General features: G+C 40.7%; 1 protein-coding gene across 1 annotated transcript in view; it reads left to right on the forward strand.

Moving 5' to 3' along the window:
- The window catches only part of ADAMTS15 (ADAM metallopeptidase with thrombospondin type 1 motif 15), a 63,671-nt gene that overhangs the window by 30,273 nt on the left and 10,979 nt on the right, over positions 1–22,419 (forward strand). The window contains exons 2-4 of the mRNA XM_063436665.1: positions 14,562–14,694; positions 17,700–17,867; positions 20,257–20,540. Coding sequence (XP_063292735.1) covers positions 14,562–14,694; positions 17,700–17,867; positions 20,257–20,540 — 585 coding nt within the window. The remainder of the gene's footprint in view (positions 1–14,561; positions 14,695–17,699; positions 17,868–20,256; positions 20,541–22,419) is intronic.

A 22,419-nucleotide genomic window follows, 5' to 3' on the forward strand; every position in this document is an offset into this window, starting at 1 on the left:
CCTGGCTCTGTTAGGTACCCACAGTCTATCTGATATACTGACAGGTCTCAGCCAATGCGGGATGTCCAAAGTGGGTCTGTTTATACAGTAGACTGAACTTTAGTGTGTTAGCCCAGGCTGAACGTACTGCGTGCACCTAACAGAGCCGGGTAAGTGATCATACATAGACTTGTGCATGGCAAACAAAAATAGGTTTGTCTAAAAAAAAAAGTTTTTTTTTTTTTGTTTAAAAATATTGAGTTTCGTCCACGTGGCATTTTGGTTCAGACAAAAATGATTCAGATGAATCCAAAATGATGCAAACATGTGCCTATTTGTCAAAGTGTCTGGAAGAATTCTTCATGGAAATAAATAGATTTCGTATAGCTTCTTCTTTTCCCCACTATTGGTAACTTTTCAGTTGATCAGTGAATAAAATCCACATTTCATGACTGCCCTCCTAAACGACAATCATCATTTTTTTCTATCAATCATCTTTTGTTTCCTCCATTTGATTGGGCAGTAGATACAGACCATATCATTGGGCAGAACCTCTTGTCCAGCATGGCAAACTAAGCTGCTTAGTTGTCCTCTTGCGAAGAAGAAGAAAAATAAAAAACGGTTCTTCTCCATTTCTTCATTCCCACCAGCTGGTCTATTGTCTGTTTCTCAATCAGATTGAGATCTGGGGAATTTGGAGGCCAAGACAACACCTTGAATTGTTTGTCATGTTCCTTGAACCATTCCTGATCAATTTTTGCAGTGTGACAGGGTGCAATATTCTGTTGAAAGGGGCTACTGCCATCAGAGAACACTATTGCTATGAGGGGGTGTATGTGGTCTGCAACAATCTCTAGGTAGGTAGTATGTGTCAAAGGGACATCCACATGAATGCCAGGACCCAAGACTTCCCAGAAGAACATTGCCCAGAGCATAACACTGCCTCCACCTACCTGCCTTTTTCCCATAATGCATCCTGCTGCCATCTCTTCCCCCGGAAATCGACGCACATGCACCCTGCACCCACTTGGTCTAAAATAAAACATGATTCATCAGACCAGGCAACCTTCTTCCATTGATCAATATTTATTGTGTTGGCACTCCATTACGTAATGGTGCAGGTGTTAGAGGTAATCCCCAAAAGGACCTCAATTTTATATAGAAAGAAATAGATCTGTTAATACCACACTCACATGCATAAAAATATGCATCCAAAAAAGAATCGATATGTAAGTCTGCAAACGTTCATTTATTGTACACTAGATACACCAAATTCATAAAGATAGAACTAAATTTAAAAAAAGGATCACTATTGCCAAATATACAGATTGATGATCCCTCTATGAATTCATCTATAATGCATGTAACAACATTTCATAGTATGTACATCGAAATTATTTACAACTATATACAGTCCATAAACATCATATGAATGAAGCTGAAAGTTCTTAAATATTCAGGTGGATCCACCACTAATTGATATTCTGTAACCGTAACAAATAAAAATTGGTCAAAAAAAAGGCAAAAAGACAAAAAAACTGAAAAAATGAGAAAAAGATAAAAAAAAAGGGGAAAAAAGATAAAATAGAAGAAAAAAATGACAAACCGTATTCCATTACTCCATTTTCCAGTTATGATGCTTACTTCTCCATTGAAGGTGCTTTCGGTGGTAGGCAGGAGTTATCATGGGCACTTCGACTGGTCTGCTTCTACACAGCCCCATATGGAACACACTGCGGTTTCCTGTGTGTTCTGACACCTTTCTATCATGGCCAGCATTATGTTTTTCAGCAATTTGAGCTACAGTAGCTTTTCTGTGTGATAGGACCAGACAAGATAGCCTACTTTCCCCCATGCATCAATTAGCCTTGGCCTGATGCCGGTTTTCCTTTCTTGCACTACTTTTGGTAGGTACCAACCACTGCAGAGCAGGAACAGCACCAAGACTTGCTGTTTAGCAGATGCTCTGAACCATCGTAGGTCGTCTAACCATCACTATTTGGCCCTTGTCAAAGTCACTCAGATCTTTTCGCTTGACTGTTTCTCCTGCTTCCAATACATGAAGTTCAAGCACTGAATGTCCACTTGCTGCCTGATACATCCCACCCCCTGACAGGTGCCATTGTAACATTATAATCAATGTTATTCAGTTCACCTGTCAGTGGTTTAAATATTGTGGCTGAAGTTTGGGTTTGCATTTGTTAATATAGGTTTATTGTTAAAATGCAGATGTGACATAATGGATGTTTCTGTTTCTATTCTGTATTTACTAAGCATTATACACCTACTGGCTGGGTTGCTGGGGTGCCTTAAGGACTAGGTGTGATCGCACTGCCCTAGATAATGAGCTATTATGGAAAGATTGGTTTCTCCTGAATTAAACTCAGCTTGAAATTTCATGGTACAAATTCATCTTTGGGTTTTCCTGGTCTGAGCTTTTTTTTTTTGGAACATTTTCTGAGTTGATCACAATGTTGCAAATTCCACACTGGAACAGTGATTAGTGATTAGCCCTTTCCCCTCCCAGTAACCAGACGACACATAGTTCTGGGAGTATGAAATGGAATGCTTTAATCTGGCCAGATGGCCTGCTTTTATACAGTTTAGACCAGGGCCGGTGCAAGGATTTTTGCCGCCCTAGGCAAAAGAAAGATGTGTCTGTGTAAGAGAAGCAGTGTGTGTTTGCATGTGTGTGTAAGGGATGCATTGTGTGTTTCTGTGTATATGTGCAAAGGATGCATTGTCTTTATATGTAAGGGTTGCATTGTGTGTGTGTAATGGATGCATTGTGTGTTTCTCTGTGTGTAAGGGAAGCATGTTGTGTTTCTGTGTGTATAGGGATGCATTGTGTGTGTGTGTGTGTGTGTGTGTGTGCGTAGTGTGAAAGAGCTCCCTGTCCTGCCCCCTGTCCTATAGAGCTCTCCCTTCCATCCCTTAGAGATCTCCCCTGCCCCTTAGTGGTCTCTCCTCTCCCCCCACCTCCCTTAGTGGTCTCCTTTTCTCCCCGACTTTCCATTAGTGATCTCTCGTCTTCCCCTTAGTGGTCTCTGCTCTCCTCTGCCCCCCCTTTCCATAAGTGGTCTTTCCTCTCCCCCCACCCTCCCCATCCTCTCCACCCCCCCTCCCTTAGCGGTCTCTCCTCACCCCACTCCCCTAGTGGTATCTCCACCACCCCTCCCTCCTTTAGTGGTCTCTCCCTCCCCCACGTTCTCCTCAACCCCCCCTCCCTGTGTTCTCATCTCCCCCAGTGTTATCCTCTTCTTCTCCCCCGTTTTCTGCTCTTATTCTCCCCTCCCTTTGTTCTCCACTTCTTCCCCCCCTCCCAGTGTTCTCCTCTTCATCTCCCCCCGTCCCTGTAATCTCTTCTTCTCCCCCCTGTAATCTTCTCTTCTTCTCCCCCCCCCCCTGTAATCTTCCACCCCACTGTAATCTTCTCTTATTCTCCCCCCCTCCCGGTAATCTTCTCTTCTTCTCCACCCCTGTAATCTTCTCTTCTTCTCCCCCCTCCTTCCCCGTAATCTTCTCTTCTTCTCCCCCCCTCTCCAAACTTCTCCACTCCCCCCTCATTCCCTGTAATCTTCTCTTCTTCTCCCTCCAATCTTCTCCACTCCCCCTCCCTCTCTGTAATCTTCTCTCCCCTTCCTCCCTGTAATTTTCTTCACTCCCCCCTCCCTCCCTGTAATATTCCCCCCTTCCCTCCCTGTAATCTTCTCTCCCCCCTCCCTGTAATGTTCTTCACTCCCTCCCTGTAATATTCTCCCCCTCCCTCCCTGTAATATTCTCCCCCTCCCTCCCTGTAATATTCTCCCCCCTCCCTGTAATTGTCTTCACTCCCTCCCTGTAATATTCCCACCCTCCCTCCCTCTAATCTCCCCCCTCCCTCCCTGTAATATTCTCCCCCCTCCCTCCCTGTAATCTCCCCCCCCTGCCTCCCTGTAATCTCCCCCCTCCCTCTAATATCCCCCCTCCCTCCATGTAATATTTCCCCCCTCCCTCCCTGTAATCTCTCCCCCCTCTCCCCTCCAATCTTCTCCTCACCTCCCTCCCTGTAATATTCTCCCCCCCTCTCCCTGTAATATTCTCCCCCCCTGTAATATTACCCCCCTCCCTGTAATATTCCCCCCTCCCTCCCTGTAATATTCTCCCCCCTGTAATATTCCCCCCTCCCTCCCTGTAATATTCTCCCCCCCTCCCTGTAATATTCTCCCCCCCTCTCCCTCCAATCTTCTCCTCACCTCCCCTGTAGCGTGGCCGAGCTCCTCTCCGGTCCGCGACCCGGCCGGACTGACAGGAAGTGCACACTGAGTGTGCACTTCCTGTCAGTCCGGCCGGGTCGCGGACCGGAGAGGAGCTCGGCCACGCTACAGGGAAGGGAGGTGAGGCAGTGCGGCAGCTGCCTGAGCGCTCTCTCTAGAGCGCTCAGGCGGCTGTGGCATTTAAAGGGCCGATGATGGGGGCGCAGGGCGCCCCCTCCTATATGGCGCCCTAGGCGGCTACCTAGTTCGCCTTATAGGAAGCGCTGGCCCTGGTTTAGACACAGTCAAACACGCCCATAACACTCCCACACAAACAGGATAATCCCTCCCCTGGACCTGAGAGGAGACTAGTTACATGTTACAAACTCCTCTTCTGTGCCTGAGAGATTATTGAGTCAGGAACTGAACTAACTCAATTATCTCCAGGCACAGAAAAACATACAATATTACAAACCCCCAAAATGCCTTTAAAACACATAAAAACCCTGATCTGGGTGACCAACATATCCAAAATTCACCCAGATCGGTTCAGGGGTTCGGAATTTCCCTGGAAGTCATTTGACTAGTTTAAAAATGAACAAACTACAAACGGAATCCATAGTTCTACCCTGGAGCTTGTCCACCTTTTTTGTGGGAAGGTTCCCACCGAACAGTGCCCTTCTCAGTCACATAGAACAGAACGCAGGCGATGATGGAAGTCCAGTGGTGTTTGGGAGTTTCTGTGTCCGATTTTAATTCCATTAACTCGACGACCAAACACCACTGCCTGCGTTTATGCGAACAAGATGGCCGCCACCTCGTAGTCGTTCATACGAATTGCAGCTACCCAGATGAACAATTAGAACACTGCGGTGGGTGGTCTCTGGTTAATGCTGTTGTTCGGTTCCCGAACAACATGACCTAGATTACACGAACAGAGTAGTTTGCAGGGTATCTTGTATGGACCATAATCCTGGGGCAGGAGGCTGGCTAACATGCTCCTCCAGGAGCTCGTGGCAAACGACAAGACCACAAGGGATTTGTTACACCACCTCGCTGTGATAAAATGTTACTGATTGCGAATGCGTTAGTGGTCTCATCTGAACTCAGCATCATGGAATACTTCTTGATATCAATTCCTGACTAACAAACTATGGGCACCGCAATGTTTCTGCTCTCTGTGAAAGCACACTCGTTTTCTCTGCTAAATACAAGAAAGCATTTCTTCCATCTGCTGAAGACATTTTGCCAACACATTTTGCTTTGCTTTAGACTTGGCCGTACAAGAAAGCAAACAGGAGATCATAAAACCGATAAAGTGGATTGTCAGAAAATTTATTGACATACCTCACATTCTGCACGGAACATAAATGAAGTGATACTTATAGATCATAAAACTAATTAGAGATAAAGATATCACTGCAGTTATAATGATTTATTATTCGCAACTTATTGTCAGAACTAAGAGCTCAATTTTTAACTAAACCAGGAATTATGGAAAATTTACAAAATAATTTCACATTTTAGACCAAAACATCTATTTGGGCGTTTGCCTTAAATCATCACCTTTTAGGTTTCCCGGTGATGATGTTCTATCAGTTCCAACCAAGGACATCGCTGTCACCCACTGACAGACCTCTGCTTCTAGGGATTCAATTTCTGACAATGAAGATCTGCATTAAATAAAGGGACACTTCACTGAATTTTTTTTTATTTTATTTTTTTAGCTATTTAGTATATATACTCCCAAAGAAGGTATGTATTTTTATCTGTATGTTTGCTTTGGAGGCATATGAAAAACAGCTTGGAGAAGCTACACACCTGCTGTCTGCAGCCGTTGCTAGCCCTCTGTCTGTTGTGGTGGATTTCCTGTGCTTCTCGATAAGCTAGATAGTACAGTTTATTGAGAAGTAGGGAAGGCAGGCACGATTTAGCCCAACATGCCTGCCGCGTCCACGAAAACTGAAGAAAACGCCCCTGACAAGTCTGAGTCACAGCTGTTTTGGTGGATTTTAATAAAAGTGACTATATCTATTTAAATCAGCACTTTTACAAACTGTCATAAAATGACCGACTCCAGACACACAAAGCACTTCAGCAAGCCGAGGTTCTTTATGTGTCTGGACTGGTCCTTATTTTCTATATTGTACAAATCTGCAGAATATGTTATACAAGTGAAGCTAACACTCATTTCAGACCTTCTGAGTAGGGACAACCCATTGGACAAACTAATAATCTCTAGTCCATTTGTCATACATGTCTGTCTTACTTTGGGATAATTTTAATGGGGGGCCCCTTCTTCTCTGTGCACAGAATGGTACCAGCCACCAGAGAGTGGTACCAACCCCCAGAGGAAGGTACCAGCTACCAGAGAATGGTACCAGCCCCCAGAGGGAGGAACCAGCCACCAGAGAGAGGTACCAGCCCCCAGAGGGAGGTACCAGCTACCAGAGAATGGTACCAGCCCCCAGAGAGAGGAACCAGCCACAAGAGAGAGGTACCAGCTCCCAGAGGGAGGTACCAGCTACCAGAGAATGGTACCAGCCCCCAGAGGGAGGAACCAGCCACCAGAGAGAGGTACCAGCTCCCAGAGGGAGGTACCAGCTACCAGAGAATAGTACCAGCCCCCAGATGGAGGAACCAGCCATCAGAGAGAGGTACCAGCCCCCAGAGAGAGGTACCAGCCCCCAGAGGGAGGTACCAGCTACCAGAGAATGATACCAGCCCCCAGAGGGAGGAACCAGCCACCAGAGAGAGGTACCAGCCCCCAGAGGGAGGAACCAGCCACCAGAGAGAGGTACCAGCCCCCAGAGGGAGGTACCAGCTACCAGAGAATGGTACCAGCCCCCAGAGGGAGGAACCAGCCACTAGAGAGAGGTACCAGCCCCCAGAGGGAGGTACCAGCCACACTTTGTTAATGGCACCTATAACAGGCCAAATTATACTATGAGATTTCTTAATCCAGCATGTAGAGGGGATCTGCTTGGCTCCCAGGGTCCGGACTGCCATGTACTTGGGAGCGATTTGATATGTTATTAATATACAATACTTTATATAATTACACCTCGCAGTGAGAACTGGCAATAGCACAGGATATTAAACTTGTAGCTGTTATATTTTTGCCTTTTTCTCTTTTGGCTTATTTACAAAGGAATTACCATTAAAAAAAGGAACCGATTTCAGGTTTGAATTAAGATATATTACTTTAAACGATCTAGAGGTAGTTCCCTAAATATCTAAATCAGGCTATACCTGGCTGAGTTGCATGGATTGATTGGTTTCCGACACGTGAATTTTGAAGAAGAAGAATTAAGCATTGTGAATATGAGTGACAGGAAGGGAGATGTGTAAACGGCTGAAAGGAGTGGAATGCTGTGTTTTTTCAAACAGTATTACTGTGTTACTATATACCTGCGCTACCAATCTTCTTTAATTGTGTAACCTGAGATTACCTGAAGCTTGAATTGGATGTTTTTAAATGCGATCAATGGGAAAAAAAATTACAAAGTGCATAGAAAAGTCAACTTTTGTCCAAATATACAAAATAAAAATAAACAAAGAATGTTATATTTACTTTAGAGAAGAAGGACATTGCTCATACTGTGTTTAAATGTAAATTACACAAGCATTTCAGGCTAGGATTCCTTTAACACCCACGATGGATAAATCCATGTTCAGACAGAAATAAGCAGACATTTTGTCCATTCAGAATGTTATACTGACAGCATAATAACACACCACGGTGCGGAATACATAAATACATTGAAAAATCCCATCCGTGCGATGTGTGGATCTAGCATACTCTCGAGGTAAGTATTGAGGAAGAATCTGTACATTGTGTTATTACCAACACATTTATAGATTCGATCTCTGGAACATGAACGGCGGCTCACCCCTTCTCGTAATACATCTAGCTCAGTTCTAAAATGGCAAATTAGTAAAACATGATAATTGTCGACAATTGAAAAAAAGACCCACATATCATTTTTAGTCTACTCTCGCAAATTTCAATTCTGCTTTAAACCGCACATTTGCTAACACACTATGATATTGTTTTCATTTGCTAACACACTATGATATTGTTTTCATTTGCTAACACACTATGATATTGTTTTCATTTTCCGTCCAATATAAGTGAGTTTTGCATGAGAGGGGCTTTGTAAACATGAGTTCATTTATCTAAACGTGTGCAGGCCAGAAGGTTATCAGTGTGTTAGTGAACTTTAAATATTATAACCGGGAAGATTGTATGTTGAGTTTTATTGTAACAGTTTGGTTTATTAATGTAACTATGATGCGGCACAGGATAATAGGATCTGACACATGTGACCTTATAGTTAGGATATGCACACCACAAGCCTGTAATTCCAGGACTTAGACCTACCCTATAATTACCCAGTTCACTAAGTGCATCCGTAGCCATACACACTATTCCTAGGCAGCTCTATTGTCATTTACATTTCCTTTTCATTTCAATAAAACTTACCTGGTTCACCTGGGAACTGACCTTTGCTCTTGACATTGGTTCTGCTTCCCATTCAATTCCCTGCTTGACCCCTTGGTGCTTCCTCTTAGTACACTGAGCCATTTAGAGATTGCTAGCCATTCACACTCTAGTCTGACTCTTTATAAACTAGTTCTGTCTTTAACCCCAGGGACAACCTTTATTACAGGTGAAGCCCACTGTCTTCAGTCTCACCTGGCTCTCCGAGACAAGCAAGCGTGAGCTTATTCATTTAATCAGGGATTATGGAGACTTCACAAGGGAATATCACACTTTCGATTAAAATAGTTGAGCCAATTTAGATAATTTTCCAATCTGATGATTATTGTATAGTGGTCTAGGGTTAAGGGGTAGCAGGTTCCTGCCTTTAAGATTTAGTGGACTGTAACTACCACAAATCTTAGGCAAAGTTCTAGTCATTGGTATCTTGAAAGCAGGTCATCCCTAATTCCCCTTATGCTACCTTACCCGAAGTCCTTCCCTACCCTAAAAACATCTTGCTCCTAAACCCCCTAAACCTATACACCCCTAAATGTATATCTTGGGGAACACTGCTGTATCCATCATTGCCGCACTATTTTGAAAGTGAATTGCACCTTATGTTGAATGTCTTTCAATGATTTGAACCCATGGACTTGGACGTTCTTTTTTTATTTACCGAACCCCAAAACCCAGAAATCATTCTTATAGACAGAAATACATTCAGGAATTAACCCTCTGCAAACAAATTGATATCACAAATTTGAATCACTTTTGGCTTAGAAAAAAACATATCAAACAGTCAGGCTGAAACGTTCCAAATTCGAGAGTTACACTCTTTGAAGAGAACTTATAAGGGGAAGAATGAGAAATGATCACCTGTACAATCACACACAATCTGCTTATTGTGCAGGTGACCATTGCTCACTCTTCCCCTTATTAGTTCCCATTTAAAAAAACTCTTTATATACCTACGGGTGACTTTCTACTCAATAAAAAAATCTGTATTGCAAATATAGAAAAGCCATGCTATAATGTTTAATTGCCTGACAAATGTGCATCACAGATCATAGCTTTAACTGTCCGGCACACGATTGGTTAAAAATGCCTCCGAAAGGAATTTAATTTCCTATTGCTAGCAATTGCCCCTTTACAAAAACATGTAGAAATAATGCTCCCAGCTTATTGCAAGGGATCGGTTTGCCCTGCCTTGTCCTATCCTGTTTCTATAGGGGGACGCCAGGACTTGCTCCTGTATAGTAAGAGGAATGCACTATATGGGGGAAGGGGGGGGCTATAAGTTGGGTCAGGAAGGTTACTCAAAGGACACTTCTAAATGAGGAAGGAATTGAGCGGTGTAAAGGTACATTACACTGCCTGAGGGCACAGGTTCTGGGAAGGGAGTCATTAAGCAGCCTAATCGGCAATATAGGATACATAGAGATATCATATAACACGGAGAGGATAGAATATAGAAATATACATTAGAAAATGATATACAACCCTATTCAACTGCTAATGAGAAAATATATATTGAGAGATATATAATTAATTACATTAACTGTTTCAATTATCTAACCTTCTACAAATTAAATATAGAACAAGCCAACATAATTTGTAGTTTGTAACAACCATGAAACTAGATAATGTATTGAGACTTGAAAACATGAGATTTCACCACCTTCAGAGAAAAGGATTCATTATGTAGTATGTTTAGGCTTCAATTGTCTGATGCTAATTGCAAATATTGATAGTTTGGCTCCTGGGACTCTACTGATAAAGTGGTCTGACCAGGATTCGAACCAGTTCTAAGGTCATGACATTATGACTGCTCTATCCAGTTATGTCAGTGGTATTATACAATCACCAAGAACACGCTGCAACATTCAGACCAAGTAATGAGCTCTCAAACCTGCAACACTTGGTGCAAAATATTATAGGACAACTAAGAGGGAATATCAGTTATGTGACATTATTGTGATATCACATCTAAATCAGCTTTTAGGGTGCAAGTGATCTCATCTAGTACTTATTTTTTTTTTTTTATTCTTCAAATCCCCTTTTATACTGGCTAAAATTGGACTAACTTAAATTAATGATGAAGGCAAATGTCAGTAAAATCTATTATTGAAAGTTATGTTTATTGAAGCATTTGCTAATGAATCCGCTATAAACATGTCAATGTGTCATGCGTGATGTAGAATATATTTTATTTTTATACACTAGCTTTGTTGTGTGCACCTTTCTGTCTTTACTCTGTTGTTGGATTGTGTGTGTGCGCTGGGACAGAAGTGTGATGGGTTTGGTGTCACTGAACTTTCCGCTTTGTCCTTACGTTCAGTATAAACCACATACAGGTCACAATTAGACATGTGCATCAATTTGCTTTATGTGATTCATCCGAATAAAATGCCTGGTAATCGTGGAACCACTCGATTCCAACATTCAGTTAATTTATAAGCGAACCAATTTGTCCAAATGAAGACCCTTTAAATCCATACCCGAAAATAATTTTGATTTGAGCAATTTGGCTCATTTATTTATGAATCAAATTTCAGAATCAATTCATTCGATGATTACCCCGCTTTTTATTGGGATGAATCACTTAAAATTAATTTTTGCTCATGTCTAGTCACAATGTCCTCGCTTTACCTTATTTTTCAGATATTCCAGTCTCTGATATTTGTATGACGCACTACGTGGTACATTAGCATGAATAGATGATATGTGTCCAGGATCTAAACCCCGAATCCCACCACTTCTTTAAAATGTCCCACCGCTCTCCATCACTTTAACCAAGGCAGTGTTAATTAAAATAACGTCCAAGTGGCTTCATGTTTTGTGGCCACTTCCCTTATGTCGTAAATCAAATGTTATATGACATTAAAGTTATATTACATTACACCTGCAGAATATCTGTGCCATACATAATAAAGTAATGTAAACAGAGTGATGTTAAAACTAGTTTGCTCCCAAATCACCCCGAATAGCTCCACGACATCCCAGATTTATTTATTATTTATTTATCCACAACGAAACAAAACAAAAATGGGGCGAAATTTATAGAACAGCTGCGAAAAAGAAAATGATATAAAAGAATGTGTTTGATTTATTCTGTGCCCATGGCCACAAACCTGTCTTGGTCAGTGCAGCGCCTTGATATTATTATTATTTTATTATTTATATAGCGCCATCAAATTCCGTAGCGCTGTACAATGGGATATAACTATTATTTCCAGACGACGAACGGTATAATCAATATGTGAATTGATCGGAATTCAAAGTGAATTTCAAACTTTAACCAAGAGAGCCAAACTGGACATATAAAGTTGAACATTTTTTCCGGTTTGGATACTTGGAAGTAAATTCTTATATTCTGTTCGAATTCCCATTTTTAATAAATATCCTTATTGGTGTTAACATGACCACAGTTGATGTTTCATTCCAGGTTCATGACTTTCTTAACAGTGTAGCTGTTTAGCAAACTAATAGATGCTGTGTAATGACTTGTGCAGTGGTTTCATTCATGTCATGTCCATTCATGAATGAAACTACTGACTAGAACATATCTACCCATGCTATGAACCTGTACTGTGCAGATGTTTCTGGCATATGCATTGCTCTCTCATTGAGAACAATGGGAGCGCCGGGCTTGGCTGAGAATTGTTTGACACATCCTGGTCTCTGGAGAAACTTTGGATTTGTAGTAAGAGAGCGATTCAGGGGTGCTTATTTGTAGTTTTCTCTCCATCTCTTGTTCTGTCTGTATTAGTTCCATAATTTGTGGATGCTGAGCTGCAGCCCCCCAAATATTGTTGGACTACAATTCCCTGAAGTCTAAAATGGTTACAGAGCATTATGGGAGTTGTAGTCCTACAATTGTCGTAGTAGGGGAAGTATGTGCTGCTCGATACTGCAACCAGGAGCGCTGGTGTATCCCTTTAAATGTCTAAAGCGTGATCAGCATATGTTGAATAGAAACTCCATCCTATAAACGTGATAGAAACCATCTGCTTGTTCTTCTGTGCTGTAATGAAAATATAGCCTATAAAACATGACTCTCGTTTGGAATAGATGTCCCTAAAAGATGGAAAGCTTGTTTTAATATCACTTGTATGTTATACAATATTGATTGCACTTCTGTGTTTCATATTTCTCATTTCCTTTATACCGTTGCATAGCCCCTGCCTTTATACTTTAATACATTTTAAAATGGTTATACATTATATATTCCAGGCACGATTGTAAAAGCCTTTCTTGCAATGTTGATTATTATATTTAACTTATATGTATCGGTTTGTTTTCATATAACCCATTCTAAATAAACACATTTTGGTGTGAATTAAACACATAATAGAAAGTATCAGGGGATCATTTATTATATTATGTAATATATCATACTAAAAGGCAGGGTCGGCAACCTTTGGCACTCCAGATTTTGTGGACTACATATGCCATCATGCTCTTATAGCCCAATTATTGGCAGAGCATTAGGGGAGATGTTGTCCACAGGTTTTGACATGCCAAAGGTTGCATACACCTGCCATAGGGTGGCCTTCTGCATTGGGAAGTCTGTGATTGGACAGCTACAGAGAGTCTGGGCGGGGTTAGAAGAGGGGGGCTTGCAAAGGCTGCAGACAAGAGATCTTCAGTTTTTGCAAGCTGTTTTGAAATATAACCACAATGGAAGAATACATAATTAGATGGGTGCATGTTTTTAATGGGGATATGCATACTAAATAATGCTTTTATATTTAGGCTGTGGATTGTCTCTATAATGGGCATGTGCAAGGCATGCAAGTTGCAAATGTGAGGTAAATCTGGGTGCAGTATTATACTAGTACTAGCTCCCAATGATGGGTGATTGTTCTCTCATCTATTACTGATTTGTGTGTGGGATGAGATGGGGTGGAGATAAAATGTTTGCTTTGGTGACCTGGATGAATCTATTGTTTAAAACTTGGATGTATCCAAACAACAATCAAACAGACATATCTCTGACATTTTGCAATAAATGTTCATATATTTAAAGGGAGACTATAGTCACCAAAACAACTTCATGAAGCAGTGTTGGTGTATAAATCATGCCTCTGAAGTTTTACTGCTCAATTCACTGCCATTTAGGAGTTAATTGACTTTTGTTTCTATTCACACCTTCCCTGGCTGTGACTGACACAGTCTGCATGGGAGCAAAAAATCAATCAGATGTTACTGTAAAAGGTTTTATCTCTTGCTCTGCAAACTGATCTGTAATCACACACAGGAGGCTACTGCAGGATCCACCAAGCTATTAACAGAGCAGGAGATAATAAATTCTAAATCAAACAGAATTTGCAATAAAGGAAGTTTAAACTCTACAGGAAGTGTTTAGGAAGGTTGTTCAAGTCACATGCAGGGAGGTGTGGCTAAGGCTGCATAAGCACAAACAAAATGGATTTAACTCCTAAATTTCAGACAATTGAGCAGTGAGAATGCAGGGGCATGATCTATACACCAAAACTGCTTCATTAAGCTAAAGTTGTTTTGGTGACTATAGTGTCCTTTTAACCCCTTAAGGACACATGACATGTGTGACATGTCATGATTCCCTATTATTCCTGAAGTTTGGTCCTTAACCCCTTAAGGACACATGACATGTGTGACATGTCATGATTCCCTTTTATTCCAGAAGTTTGGTCCTTTAGGGGTTAAGGGGTTAAGGTAAAGGGATGACTAATTTGTAATACATTGTGTACCAAATATTTTAAGGGTAAGTAAGAATATAATGGAGTAAAGAAAGGCTATGGCACAGTACAGGGCAATTAATCTTGTGCGTACTCTTGCTAAATACTCCATATGCTAATACTTGTATATGTTTCCTATAGGATCTCTGCGGTGCCTCCACTTGCGACACTCTGGGGATGGCCGATGTGGGTACGATGTGTGATCCCAAGCGCAGCTGTTCAGTAATAGAAGATGATGGCCTTCCTTCTGCGTTTACCACAGCACATGAACTCGGTCAGTGAATACTGAATGCAGCCAACTGAAAACGGGGTTAAATGGGGCCAGGTGTACTATTCAAGCACCTATGGACACCAGATGCCCCCAGTCACCTCATCCCTAAAATAACCTGTGTTAGTTTACAAGATTACTTAAAAAGTCACACCTCGGCCACTTTGCCACTAAACACCAAAACACGTGGCACAAAATAAAAACTGGAAACTAGTGAACATTCCAGAATAGAATCCAGAAAAAAACAAACAAAGCAAAATGGATTTAGAAACAGTTAATTTACACATTTGCTTTTTATTTTTGTATGTAGTTTGGATTCCTATGGTTTGGCTGCGATTCTCTGTCCGTAATTATCTTGTTTTGTTAAAAGGTGACTCATAAACAAAAACTACATTTAGAGTTTTAAGAACCAGCTCTGCCCGGCGTGATGTTAGTAAATGCAGCGACGGGTCACATGACCGCTGTTCAAGTCAAGTGATGAATGAAAGTATCGCTAATTTGGCGGAAGCACAAAGATAAAAATACTTTATGACGAGGTCATTGTGCCATTTATTTTCACCGAATCATTTCTGTATAATTTAATAATATGACATCAATGTCATACCATAGGGTGTAATGACTCATTATTCGGAGCGGGATTACAGAAACTCTGTTTTTCACACTCTGGACACTTTTCTGATTTCATGGAATTTATTTTCATGATTAATGTCTGGGATTAGCTATTTACTGACTGACAAGCTCCCCAGGAGCTATTAGACAATGTTTGAAATAATAATATAATGTGTTATTTTTTTGTTAATTAGTAAGACTTGCGCATTAGAAAAACAAAAATTGCAATGGCCAAATTGCTCAAATTTAAAATAAAAGTATGAACTCATTGATTTCCTTACAAAGCCATACTAACAGGCAGACATGGCCAGTGAGTACGTCTTATGGATTCGTATAAAGTATACTCTAATAAACTTCTTCCTGAGTCCGAGATCCACCACACAGTCCTTCATTTCTAGAAGACCCAAAACACATGTTATTGTGCAGTATTGCTATTACAAACATAAAAAGATCCTCCACACTACGAAGATCTTGCTCACCTTCTTCTGAAACTTAGTGATAACCAGCCCCTACATTGGCATCCAATGCAACTATGGATGCTTTGAGTGTCTTCTAGACATTTAGTGTTCTCTGGAAGAAATGTATTAAAGTACCGTGGTATATAAATGGCTTACTAACCTGTTGTATGATTATATGAGCTCATCAATGTATTAATGAAAGCCAAGCAGGGTTCCATCTGCACCGAGGATCTTCTGGAAGAGTGTGTCATGAGCAGAGATGACCTAGTAGAGGTTACTCGGTCAAGTGTTCAAAATGGCAGGTTCGATTATAAGGGGACTTTTAACTAGTTGACTTTATTTGAGCATGCAGTCGATAATGAGTCATCGTTAACAAATTTGTTGTATGGTGTCTGGCCCTGGATGCACTGTTTAAATGCTTCAGTAGAGTTTATAGGGGTGGATGAAGGAGCAATTGTAATTTTCAAAACACTAATGGATCCGTTTTAAGAACAATTCAAACCCGTTAGAATTGGCTAAGCTCTTCCCTGCTAGAAAATTGAGTTTATTTGTTCCATACCTGCTCTCTGCTTTGTTAGAATAGCTGTGACAAGGTCAGGCTAGTTTACTGTATAATTTACATGTTAGAATGGCACATCTCATCCTAGCCATAAATTCCTGTATAATCATCCTGGATTTCTTAACTCAAATGGAATGTTTTCCAGAGTCAAGAGTCACTCATCGATTAAAACAAAGTAATGAAAAACACTCTAAAATTATATATCACGGGGGCTCGATGCCTTCATGCAACAGATATACAGAGTGAAAAAGACATACAAATATAGACTGCTACGTGGTATATTTCTCAACAATTAATTAAAATTATTTATATAGCTTCAATATATTCCACAGAGATGTACAATAGCAAACAAGAAAACCATTTATTTCTAACAGAACACGTATGACATGCAGGAGCAACAGGTGAAGAGGGTCATGCCCAAACAAGCCCACAATTTAAGATCATATGCTCTCACTGTACACTACTGTGAGTTGTATTGCTGTGGAGCTCTGTGATAAACTCAAATGCATTGCATATTACTTTGAGTTTATTGATGTGGAGCTCTGTGATATACGTATTTACACCGCCCATTACTGTGAGTTGTATTGCTGTGGAGCTCTGTGATAAACTCAAATGCATTGCATATTACTTTGAGTTTATTGATGTGGAGCTCTGTGATATACTTATTTACACCGCCCATTACTGTGAGTTTTATTGCTGTGGAGCTCTGTGATATACGTATTTACACCGCCCATTACTGTGAGCTTTATTGATGTGGAGCTCTGTGATAAACTGGAAATTACTCTGAGGTTTAACTCACTTAGTGAAGGAAAATAATTTTTTGACTCTACATCTGTTAATGAAGAAGTTCTATTATCCAGGAGTCGTATGAGTTGATTTATGGATAATCAGATTGTAATTTGCAAAGTAAAATAGCTCCTCCATTTCATGAAAGTATAAATAATGTCTGTATGTGAATTATTAGTGACTGATTTCTAGCCTTTCCATGTTTCCCACCTCATTCGTAAAGAGTTGCACAGTGTTAAAGAAGTGGTAGGGTTTTGGGTTTTTTTTCAGCCGAGTTATTAAACGATGTAATGTGTGACTTTTGATGTAATGGATGGTCCATGAGACCTGTCAGGGCCCTGGCTTTCACCACGCTCTAAAATTCCAAATGGCTTCTCATAGATTAGCAAAAATACGGCTCTCCCCCCCTTCTTCCTCATGAAATGTATTACACATGTTTGTATGATTTAAGTAGAAACCCAGGGGAGAGACGAAGTAAATCAAAATTGCTCAGTAATTCAGCATGTCAAATTTCCAGTGTCAAAAATAATGTTTTTATAAATGCTTCAAACTCGGATTTTGTGGACCCCTTCTTTAACCGTTTCCTCTTATCCTCTTAGGTCATGTTTTTAACATGCCCCATGACAACGTGAAAGCCTGTGAGGAGGTATTCGGGAAGCTGAAGGAAAATCACATGATGTCACCAACCCTGATACAGATCGATCGAACCAATCCGTGGTCCGGCTGCAGTGCCGCCATCATAACCGACTTCCTGGATAATGGATACGGTGAGCAATTGAGGTGGACATTCAGCCCGTTGACTTACTTGGATAAAGCCTCTGCTCATAAGAAAACACATTAATAAAATACATGTCTTTGTAGTTTCAGGGAGAAAAAAAAATCCAACACATATAATTCATGTGGAACAAAAACCTTATGTAGATGGTTTAAATGTTTAAAAACATTAAAGATTGCTAGGACAATGTTCTGTAATGAAGAACCAGTGGTTCCTATTAACTCCCAACCCCCGTTATTGATGTCTGGTAAAGATTTTGTTTTGATTTGAACAAGAACAGATCGGCAGAAACCCCACCATGGGGTCTTGTAATATTGTGGCTGAATTCTCCCAAATGTCTGATGACTTTAAAATACATGGAATGCATCCTGTCCTGTCTACCTCACACTAGCATGCACGAGATCCAGCACAAAGTCGTTGCCGTCCCCGGCCATTTTACTCAGGGGGAATTAATTTTTGCCATGAGGTCAGAATTGCTTTAGTGAGGGGTAGAATTTGAATTTGCTGGTGAATGCTGTGGCTCATCTGCATGGTGCATCGGGAACCCTTTCCAAATTCCAAAATACAAACTGAGACTGCATAAGCCAGATATCGAGGATGTCTTTATTCATTGGCTGAGAGCATCAGCTGACCTCTCTCAGCCAATGAATGCAATTCTATGGGATAGGTATATGCATAGAATTGACATTCTGGGCTGACTAATGACGCCCAGTAATGCAGCTAGAGGTGGAGTTACACATCCAGCAACAGAATCACATCTCATTCAGGCTCCGAGCACCAGGACTACTTCAAATCACTGATGTGTTCATGGTGCTTAGAGTAAAATTTGAAGTGTTACATTGTCAGGATTTCAAAGTATAGGGAGTTTTAAATGTTGGGCCAAAATAACAAAACATCTAAAAAAAAAAAAAAAAATGTTAGCAGCTTGGTTTAGTTGGTCCTAAAATATGAAATTATTTTTACATTCTCAGTAATTAAAACCATGGTCAATAACCCTGCAGTGATTCAGAAAAGGGATCTATACTTTAGTCAAGTTCCGGAGCTTGTACCCAAACCAGAATTAGCATTTAATCTGGCTAACGCTGCACATTTTGGCTAGTACATTATTACCTTCACAGTGAAAAACAAAAAAAATCTAAATAAATAAATGTCTACTCACCTTTCAATCAGTGTACTTACTAAGCACTGACTGACAGATGAGAGCAGGAGAACCCAAGAGCAGAACCCTCACCCCAGCGGTGCTCCTGCTCCCCTACTCATTGGTTACAATGCATGGCTGCACATCATCCACACATCAATGCACTGGCAATGAATCCAGACTGTTGGTGTGATAGAGGAGGTGACTGGCCAATCGGATATGAGTTGGGAGGCGATTGAAGGGAATGGATGGTTGCAAAACCCACAAATTTGGAACCGTTGTGGCTGGACCGGTATTTAGTAAAATTAAATGAATTATTTTAATAGTAACCTTCTAGAAACTTACTTGACCCATCCACACGCATGGCGATCAGATTCAAGCCTTGGTTATTTCACAGCAATGCAGCCGTGACTGCTTAACAGTAGAATGTTTTGCACTCTCTGCTGGCTGTAGTCAAGTTGATAGGAAATGCGCAGCCTGCGTTTCACCCTGGGGTAAACTGACAGCTGTGAGCGTGGTCCCTGCAGGATGCGGGAGACATGGCCTGACAGATGGCTCTAGTCCCTAACGATTTCACCAGCTGAACAGTTTAGTCCTGGCTCAGGCTTGATGTGTCTTTATACAGTTTATACTTGGCATCCGGTCACATTTGTAAACTTAACACGAAATCTGGCTCTGTGCTGAGACTCCAAAATACATAAATAAAGAGTATGGAAGCATCTCTGAAAATAACAGTGTTTGCTGCTGGGATTGTGGGACAAAGTCAGCGTTAGAAGATAATGAAAGGGTTTATCAGCGGATTGGTGGTACGAGACGATGGAATTCATGTGTAGGACCGAAGAAGTGAGGTGATGGCACTTAATTTAATCCTCAGAGTGAAACTAGAATTGTATTTCAATACTTCTTCTCTACTGACGTAAATTGATTTCAACATTATTTGGCTTTTAAAACTCTGCACAACCAGGGGTAGTAAGGTTCGGGCTGCACAAACAAAGTGATTTAACTCCTAAATGGCAGAGAATTGAGCAGTGAGGCTGCAGGGGCATGTTCTATACACCAATACTGCTTTATTAAGCTAAAGTTGTTTTGGTGACTATAGATTCAATTTAATAAACCTCATTATTTTTAAAGCTATTAGGCTGACATTAATGATACTATACTCGCTGTGATTTTTTCTTAGTTATATTCCTAGCGATACAATACGCAATGTGTAACTACTTGTATTATTTTATTATTTAAACAGGTGAGTGTCTTCTGGACGAACCGGCAAAGCCAATCACCTTACCTGAGGAGCTCCCTGGTGTGCGCTACACTCTCAGCCGGCAGTGCGAACTGGCATTTGGCCTGGGTTCCAAACCTTGCCCATACATGCAATACTGCTCCAAGCTCTGGTGCACGGGCAGGGCACGGGGGCAACTGGTGTGCCAGACCCGTCATTTCCCCTGGGCAGATGGCACCAGCTGTGGTGAAGGAAGGTTTTGTTTGAGTGGAACTTGCGTAGAAAAGCACAATATTAATCGCTATAAGGTAAGAAACAGAAAAAAAGGACAATGGTATTAATTCACTAAGCACTGCATTATTGTTAATGGAAATCCAGCATTGACAAATTCAGGCTAAAATAGCTAAACTGCCATTATTACTGAGTTGTAAAATCTTTCCAAATCAGCACGTTTTTAGGACACTCCACTACTTCACTACCAAAAAAATAAATGAATAAAAATAAATCACTATTCGGTAGAAATGTCTCCTATATCTAAAAACAGCTTGCAATAGCTGCAGATCTCTGTTCTGCAGCCTTTACAAGCCCTCCCCTTCTAACCCCGCCCATACTTTCTGTGTGTGTCCAATCACAGACTTCCCAATGCAGCTCAATGAGAAGTCTCTGAGAGGCAGGTGCTCTGGGCAATTGCTGCCTCCCGTGTTTTGTTCCACTGAGCTAATCAAACCAGGATTGGCAGCCAGGGAGGTGTTACCAGGTTATATTTTATAAAAGTGACAATATCTTTTGAAATCTGTAGGTTTTATAAAATAAAAAAGAGAAGTACACAGTACAGTAATGTGATGTGCTTTATGTGTGTGGAGTGGCCATTTGATGTTCCAACAGTTTTCAGTTTGCTACAATATTGTGTTTAGTAACTAAACCCATTGTTTTCACAAGATCCAGTGATTTCTAATTACAAAGCCATCGTCTGTATCTCTGACACAAAGAGGACTTTACACAATACATCTTGGGAGAAGATCAGATAATTATAATAAAAGTATTCAGTGAATTTTACTTGGCTCCAAGTCAGCCGGAGACACACCTGAGTCTTTCAGCGGGTTAACCCCTTAAATGCCAGTTATTTACTGAAAGAAAACCGGAACACCAAAATGCTTGCTATTTCTTGAAAAATGCCAGCATTTTAGATAGTTACAAGTACAAACACCGTCTACAGAGTTGCCCGTGAATTAATATAGTATCTACAATTATAGTTAAAGGGACACTATAGTCACTATACATATTAATGTATCCTCTCACCCTCCACTGCGATTTCTTGTCCCTGGTACCAAGCTAGGGAGACAATGGGTTAAAGAAATCAAGGGAAACCGATGTCATTGTATTCTTTTCTGAATCGATTTTAATATAATATAATTAATAATGTGATTTTGTATTATTATTTAACATTCTTTGTAATGTGCAAACTCCCGCCTGTGCAGCTGTGACTGTTTGAAACACAGAGGGTTAATTAATGCTGAGCTGTTTATTCCTGCCATATTGCTCAGTTATTTATTGTCATTTTCTGATCATTACAGAAAGCTATTAAAATATCCCCACTCTAGAACTACCAATGCAGTATCCCAGCTAGCACATCCCATCTGTTTGCACTCCTTTAGAGAGTCATTAAGATAAGTTATGGGATAGTTAAGTGCATACGATGTCTATCATCCTCCTTTTTCTCAAACATCAAAAGTTTCAACTACTGTTCTTTCCATTTTATGTCACATGTAGATGATTTATATGTTTTGCTGTTTTTTCCATTTTTTTTTAAAAACAGATTTCATTGCATTAGAGCCAGGAGTAGACTGTGTGTTGCCTGCAGACTCAATCTTTATGTATTTGGATATATGAACTGTCTGTAATGCATTTGCATTTTTTGAGCGGTCTCATATCTCCGAAAATTTGTTGTTTGGTCCTCCATCTAAATTGTTTAAAAACACCCTGCCCAAACCACCAATTCATTCCGGAAAACCATTTCACCATGCATAACTCCTTTTCCATTGTACCTATAGCGAAGTTTTCCAAAAACACAACAGGAGATAGTTTGTATAATTGGTTTTATTTATATCTCCCAACAAAGAATAAAGAACGTTTTTAAACCTTGAACTGCAAGTGGTCAGTTGTGGCGACAGTGAAACCCATTCCTCT

This window comes from Pelobates fuscus, chromosome 11, assembly GCF_036172605.1.
Source record: "Pelobates fuscus isolate aPelFus1 chromosome 11, aPelFus1.pri, whole genome shotgun sequence".
NCBI classification, from domain to species: domain Eukaryota; kingdom Metazoa; phylum Chordata; class Amphibia; order Anura; family Pelobatidae; genus Pelobates; species Pelobates fuscus.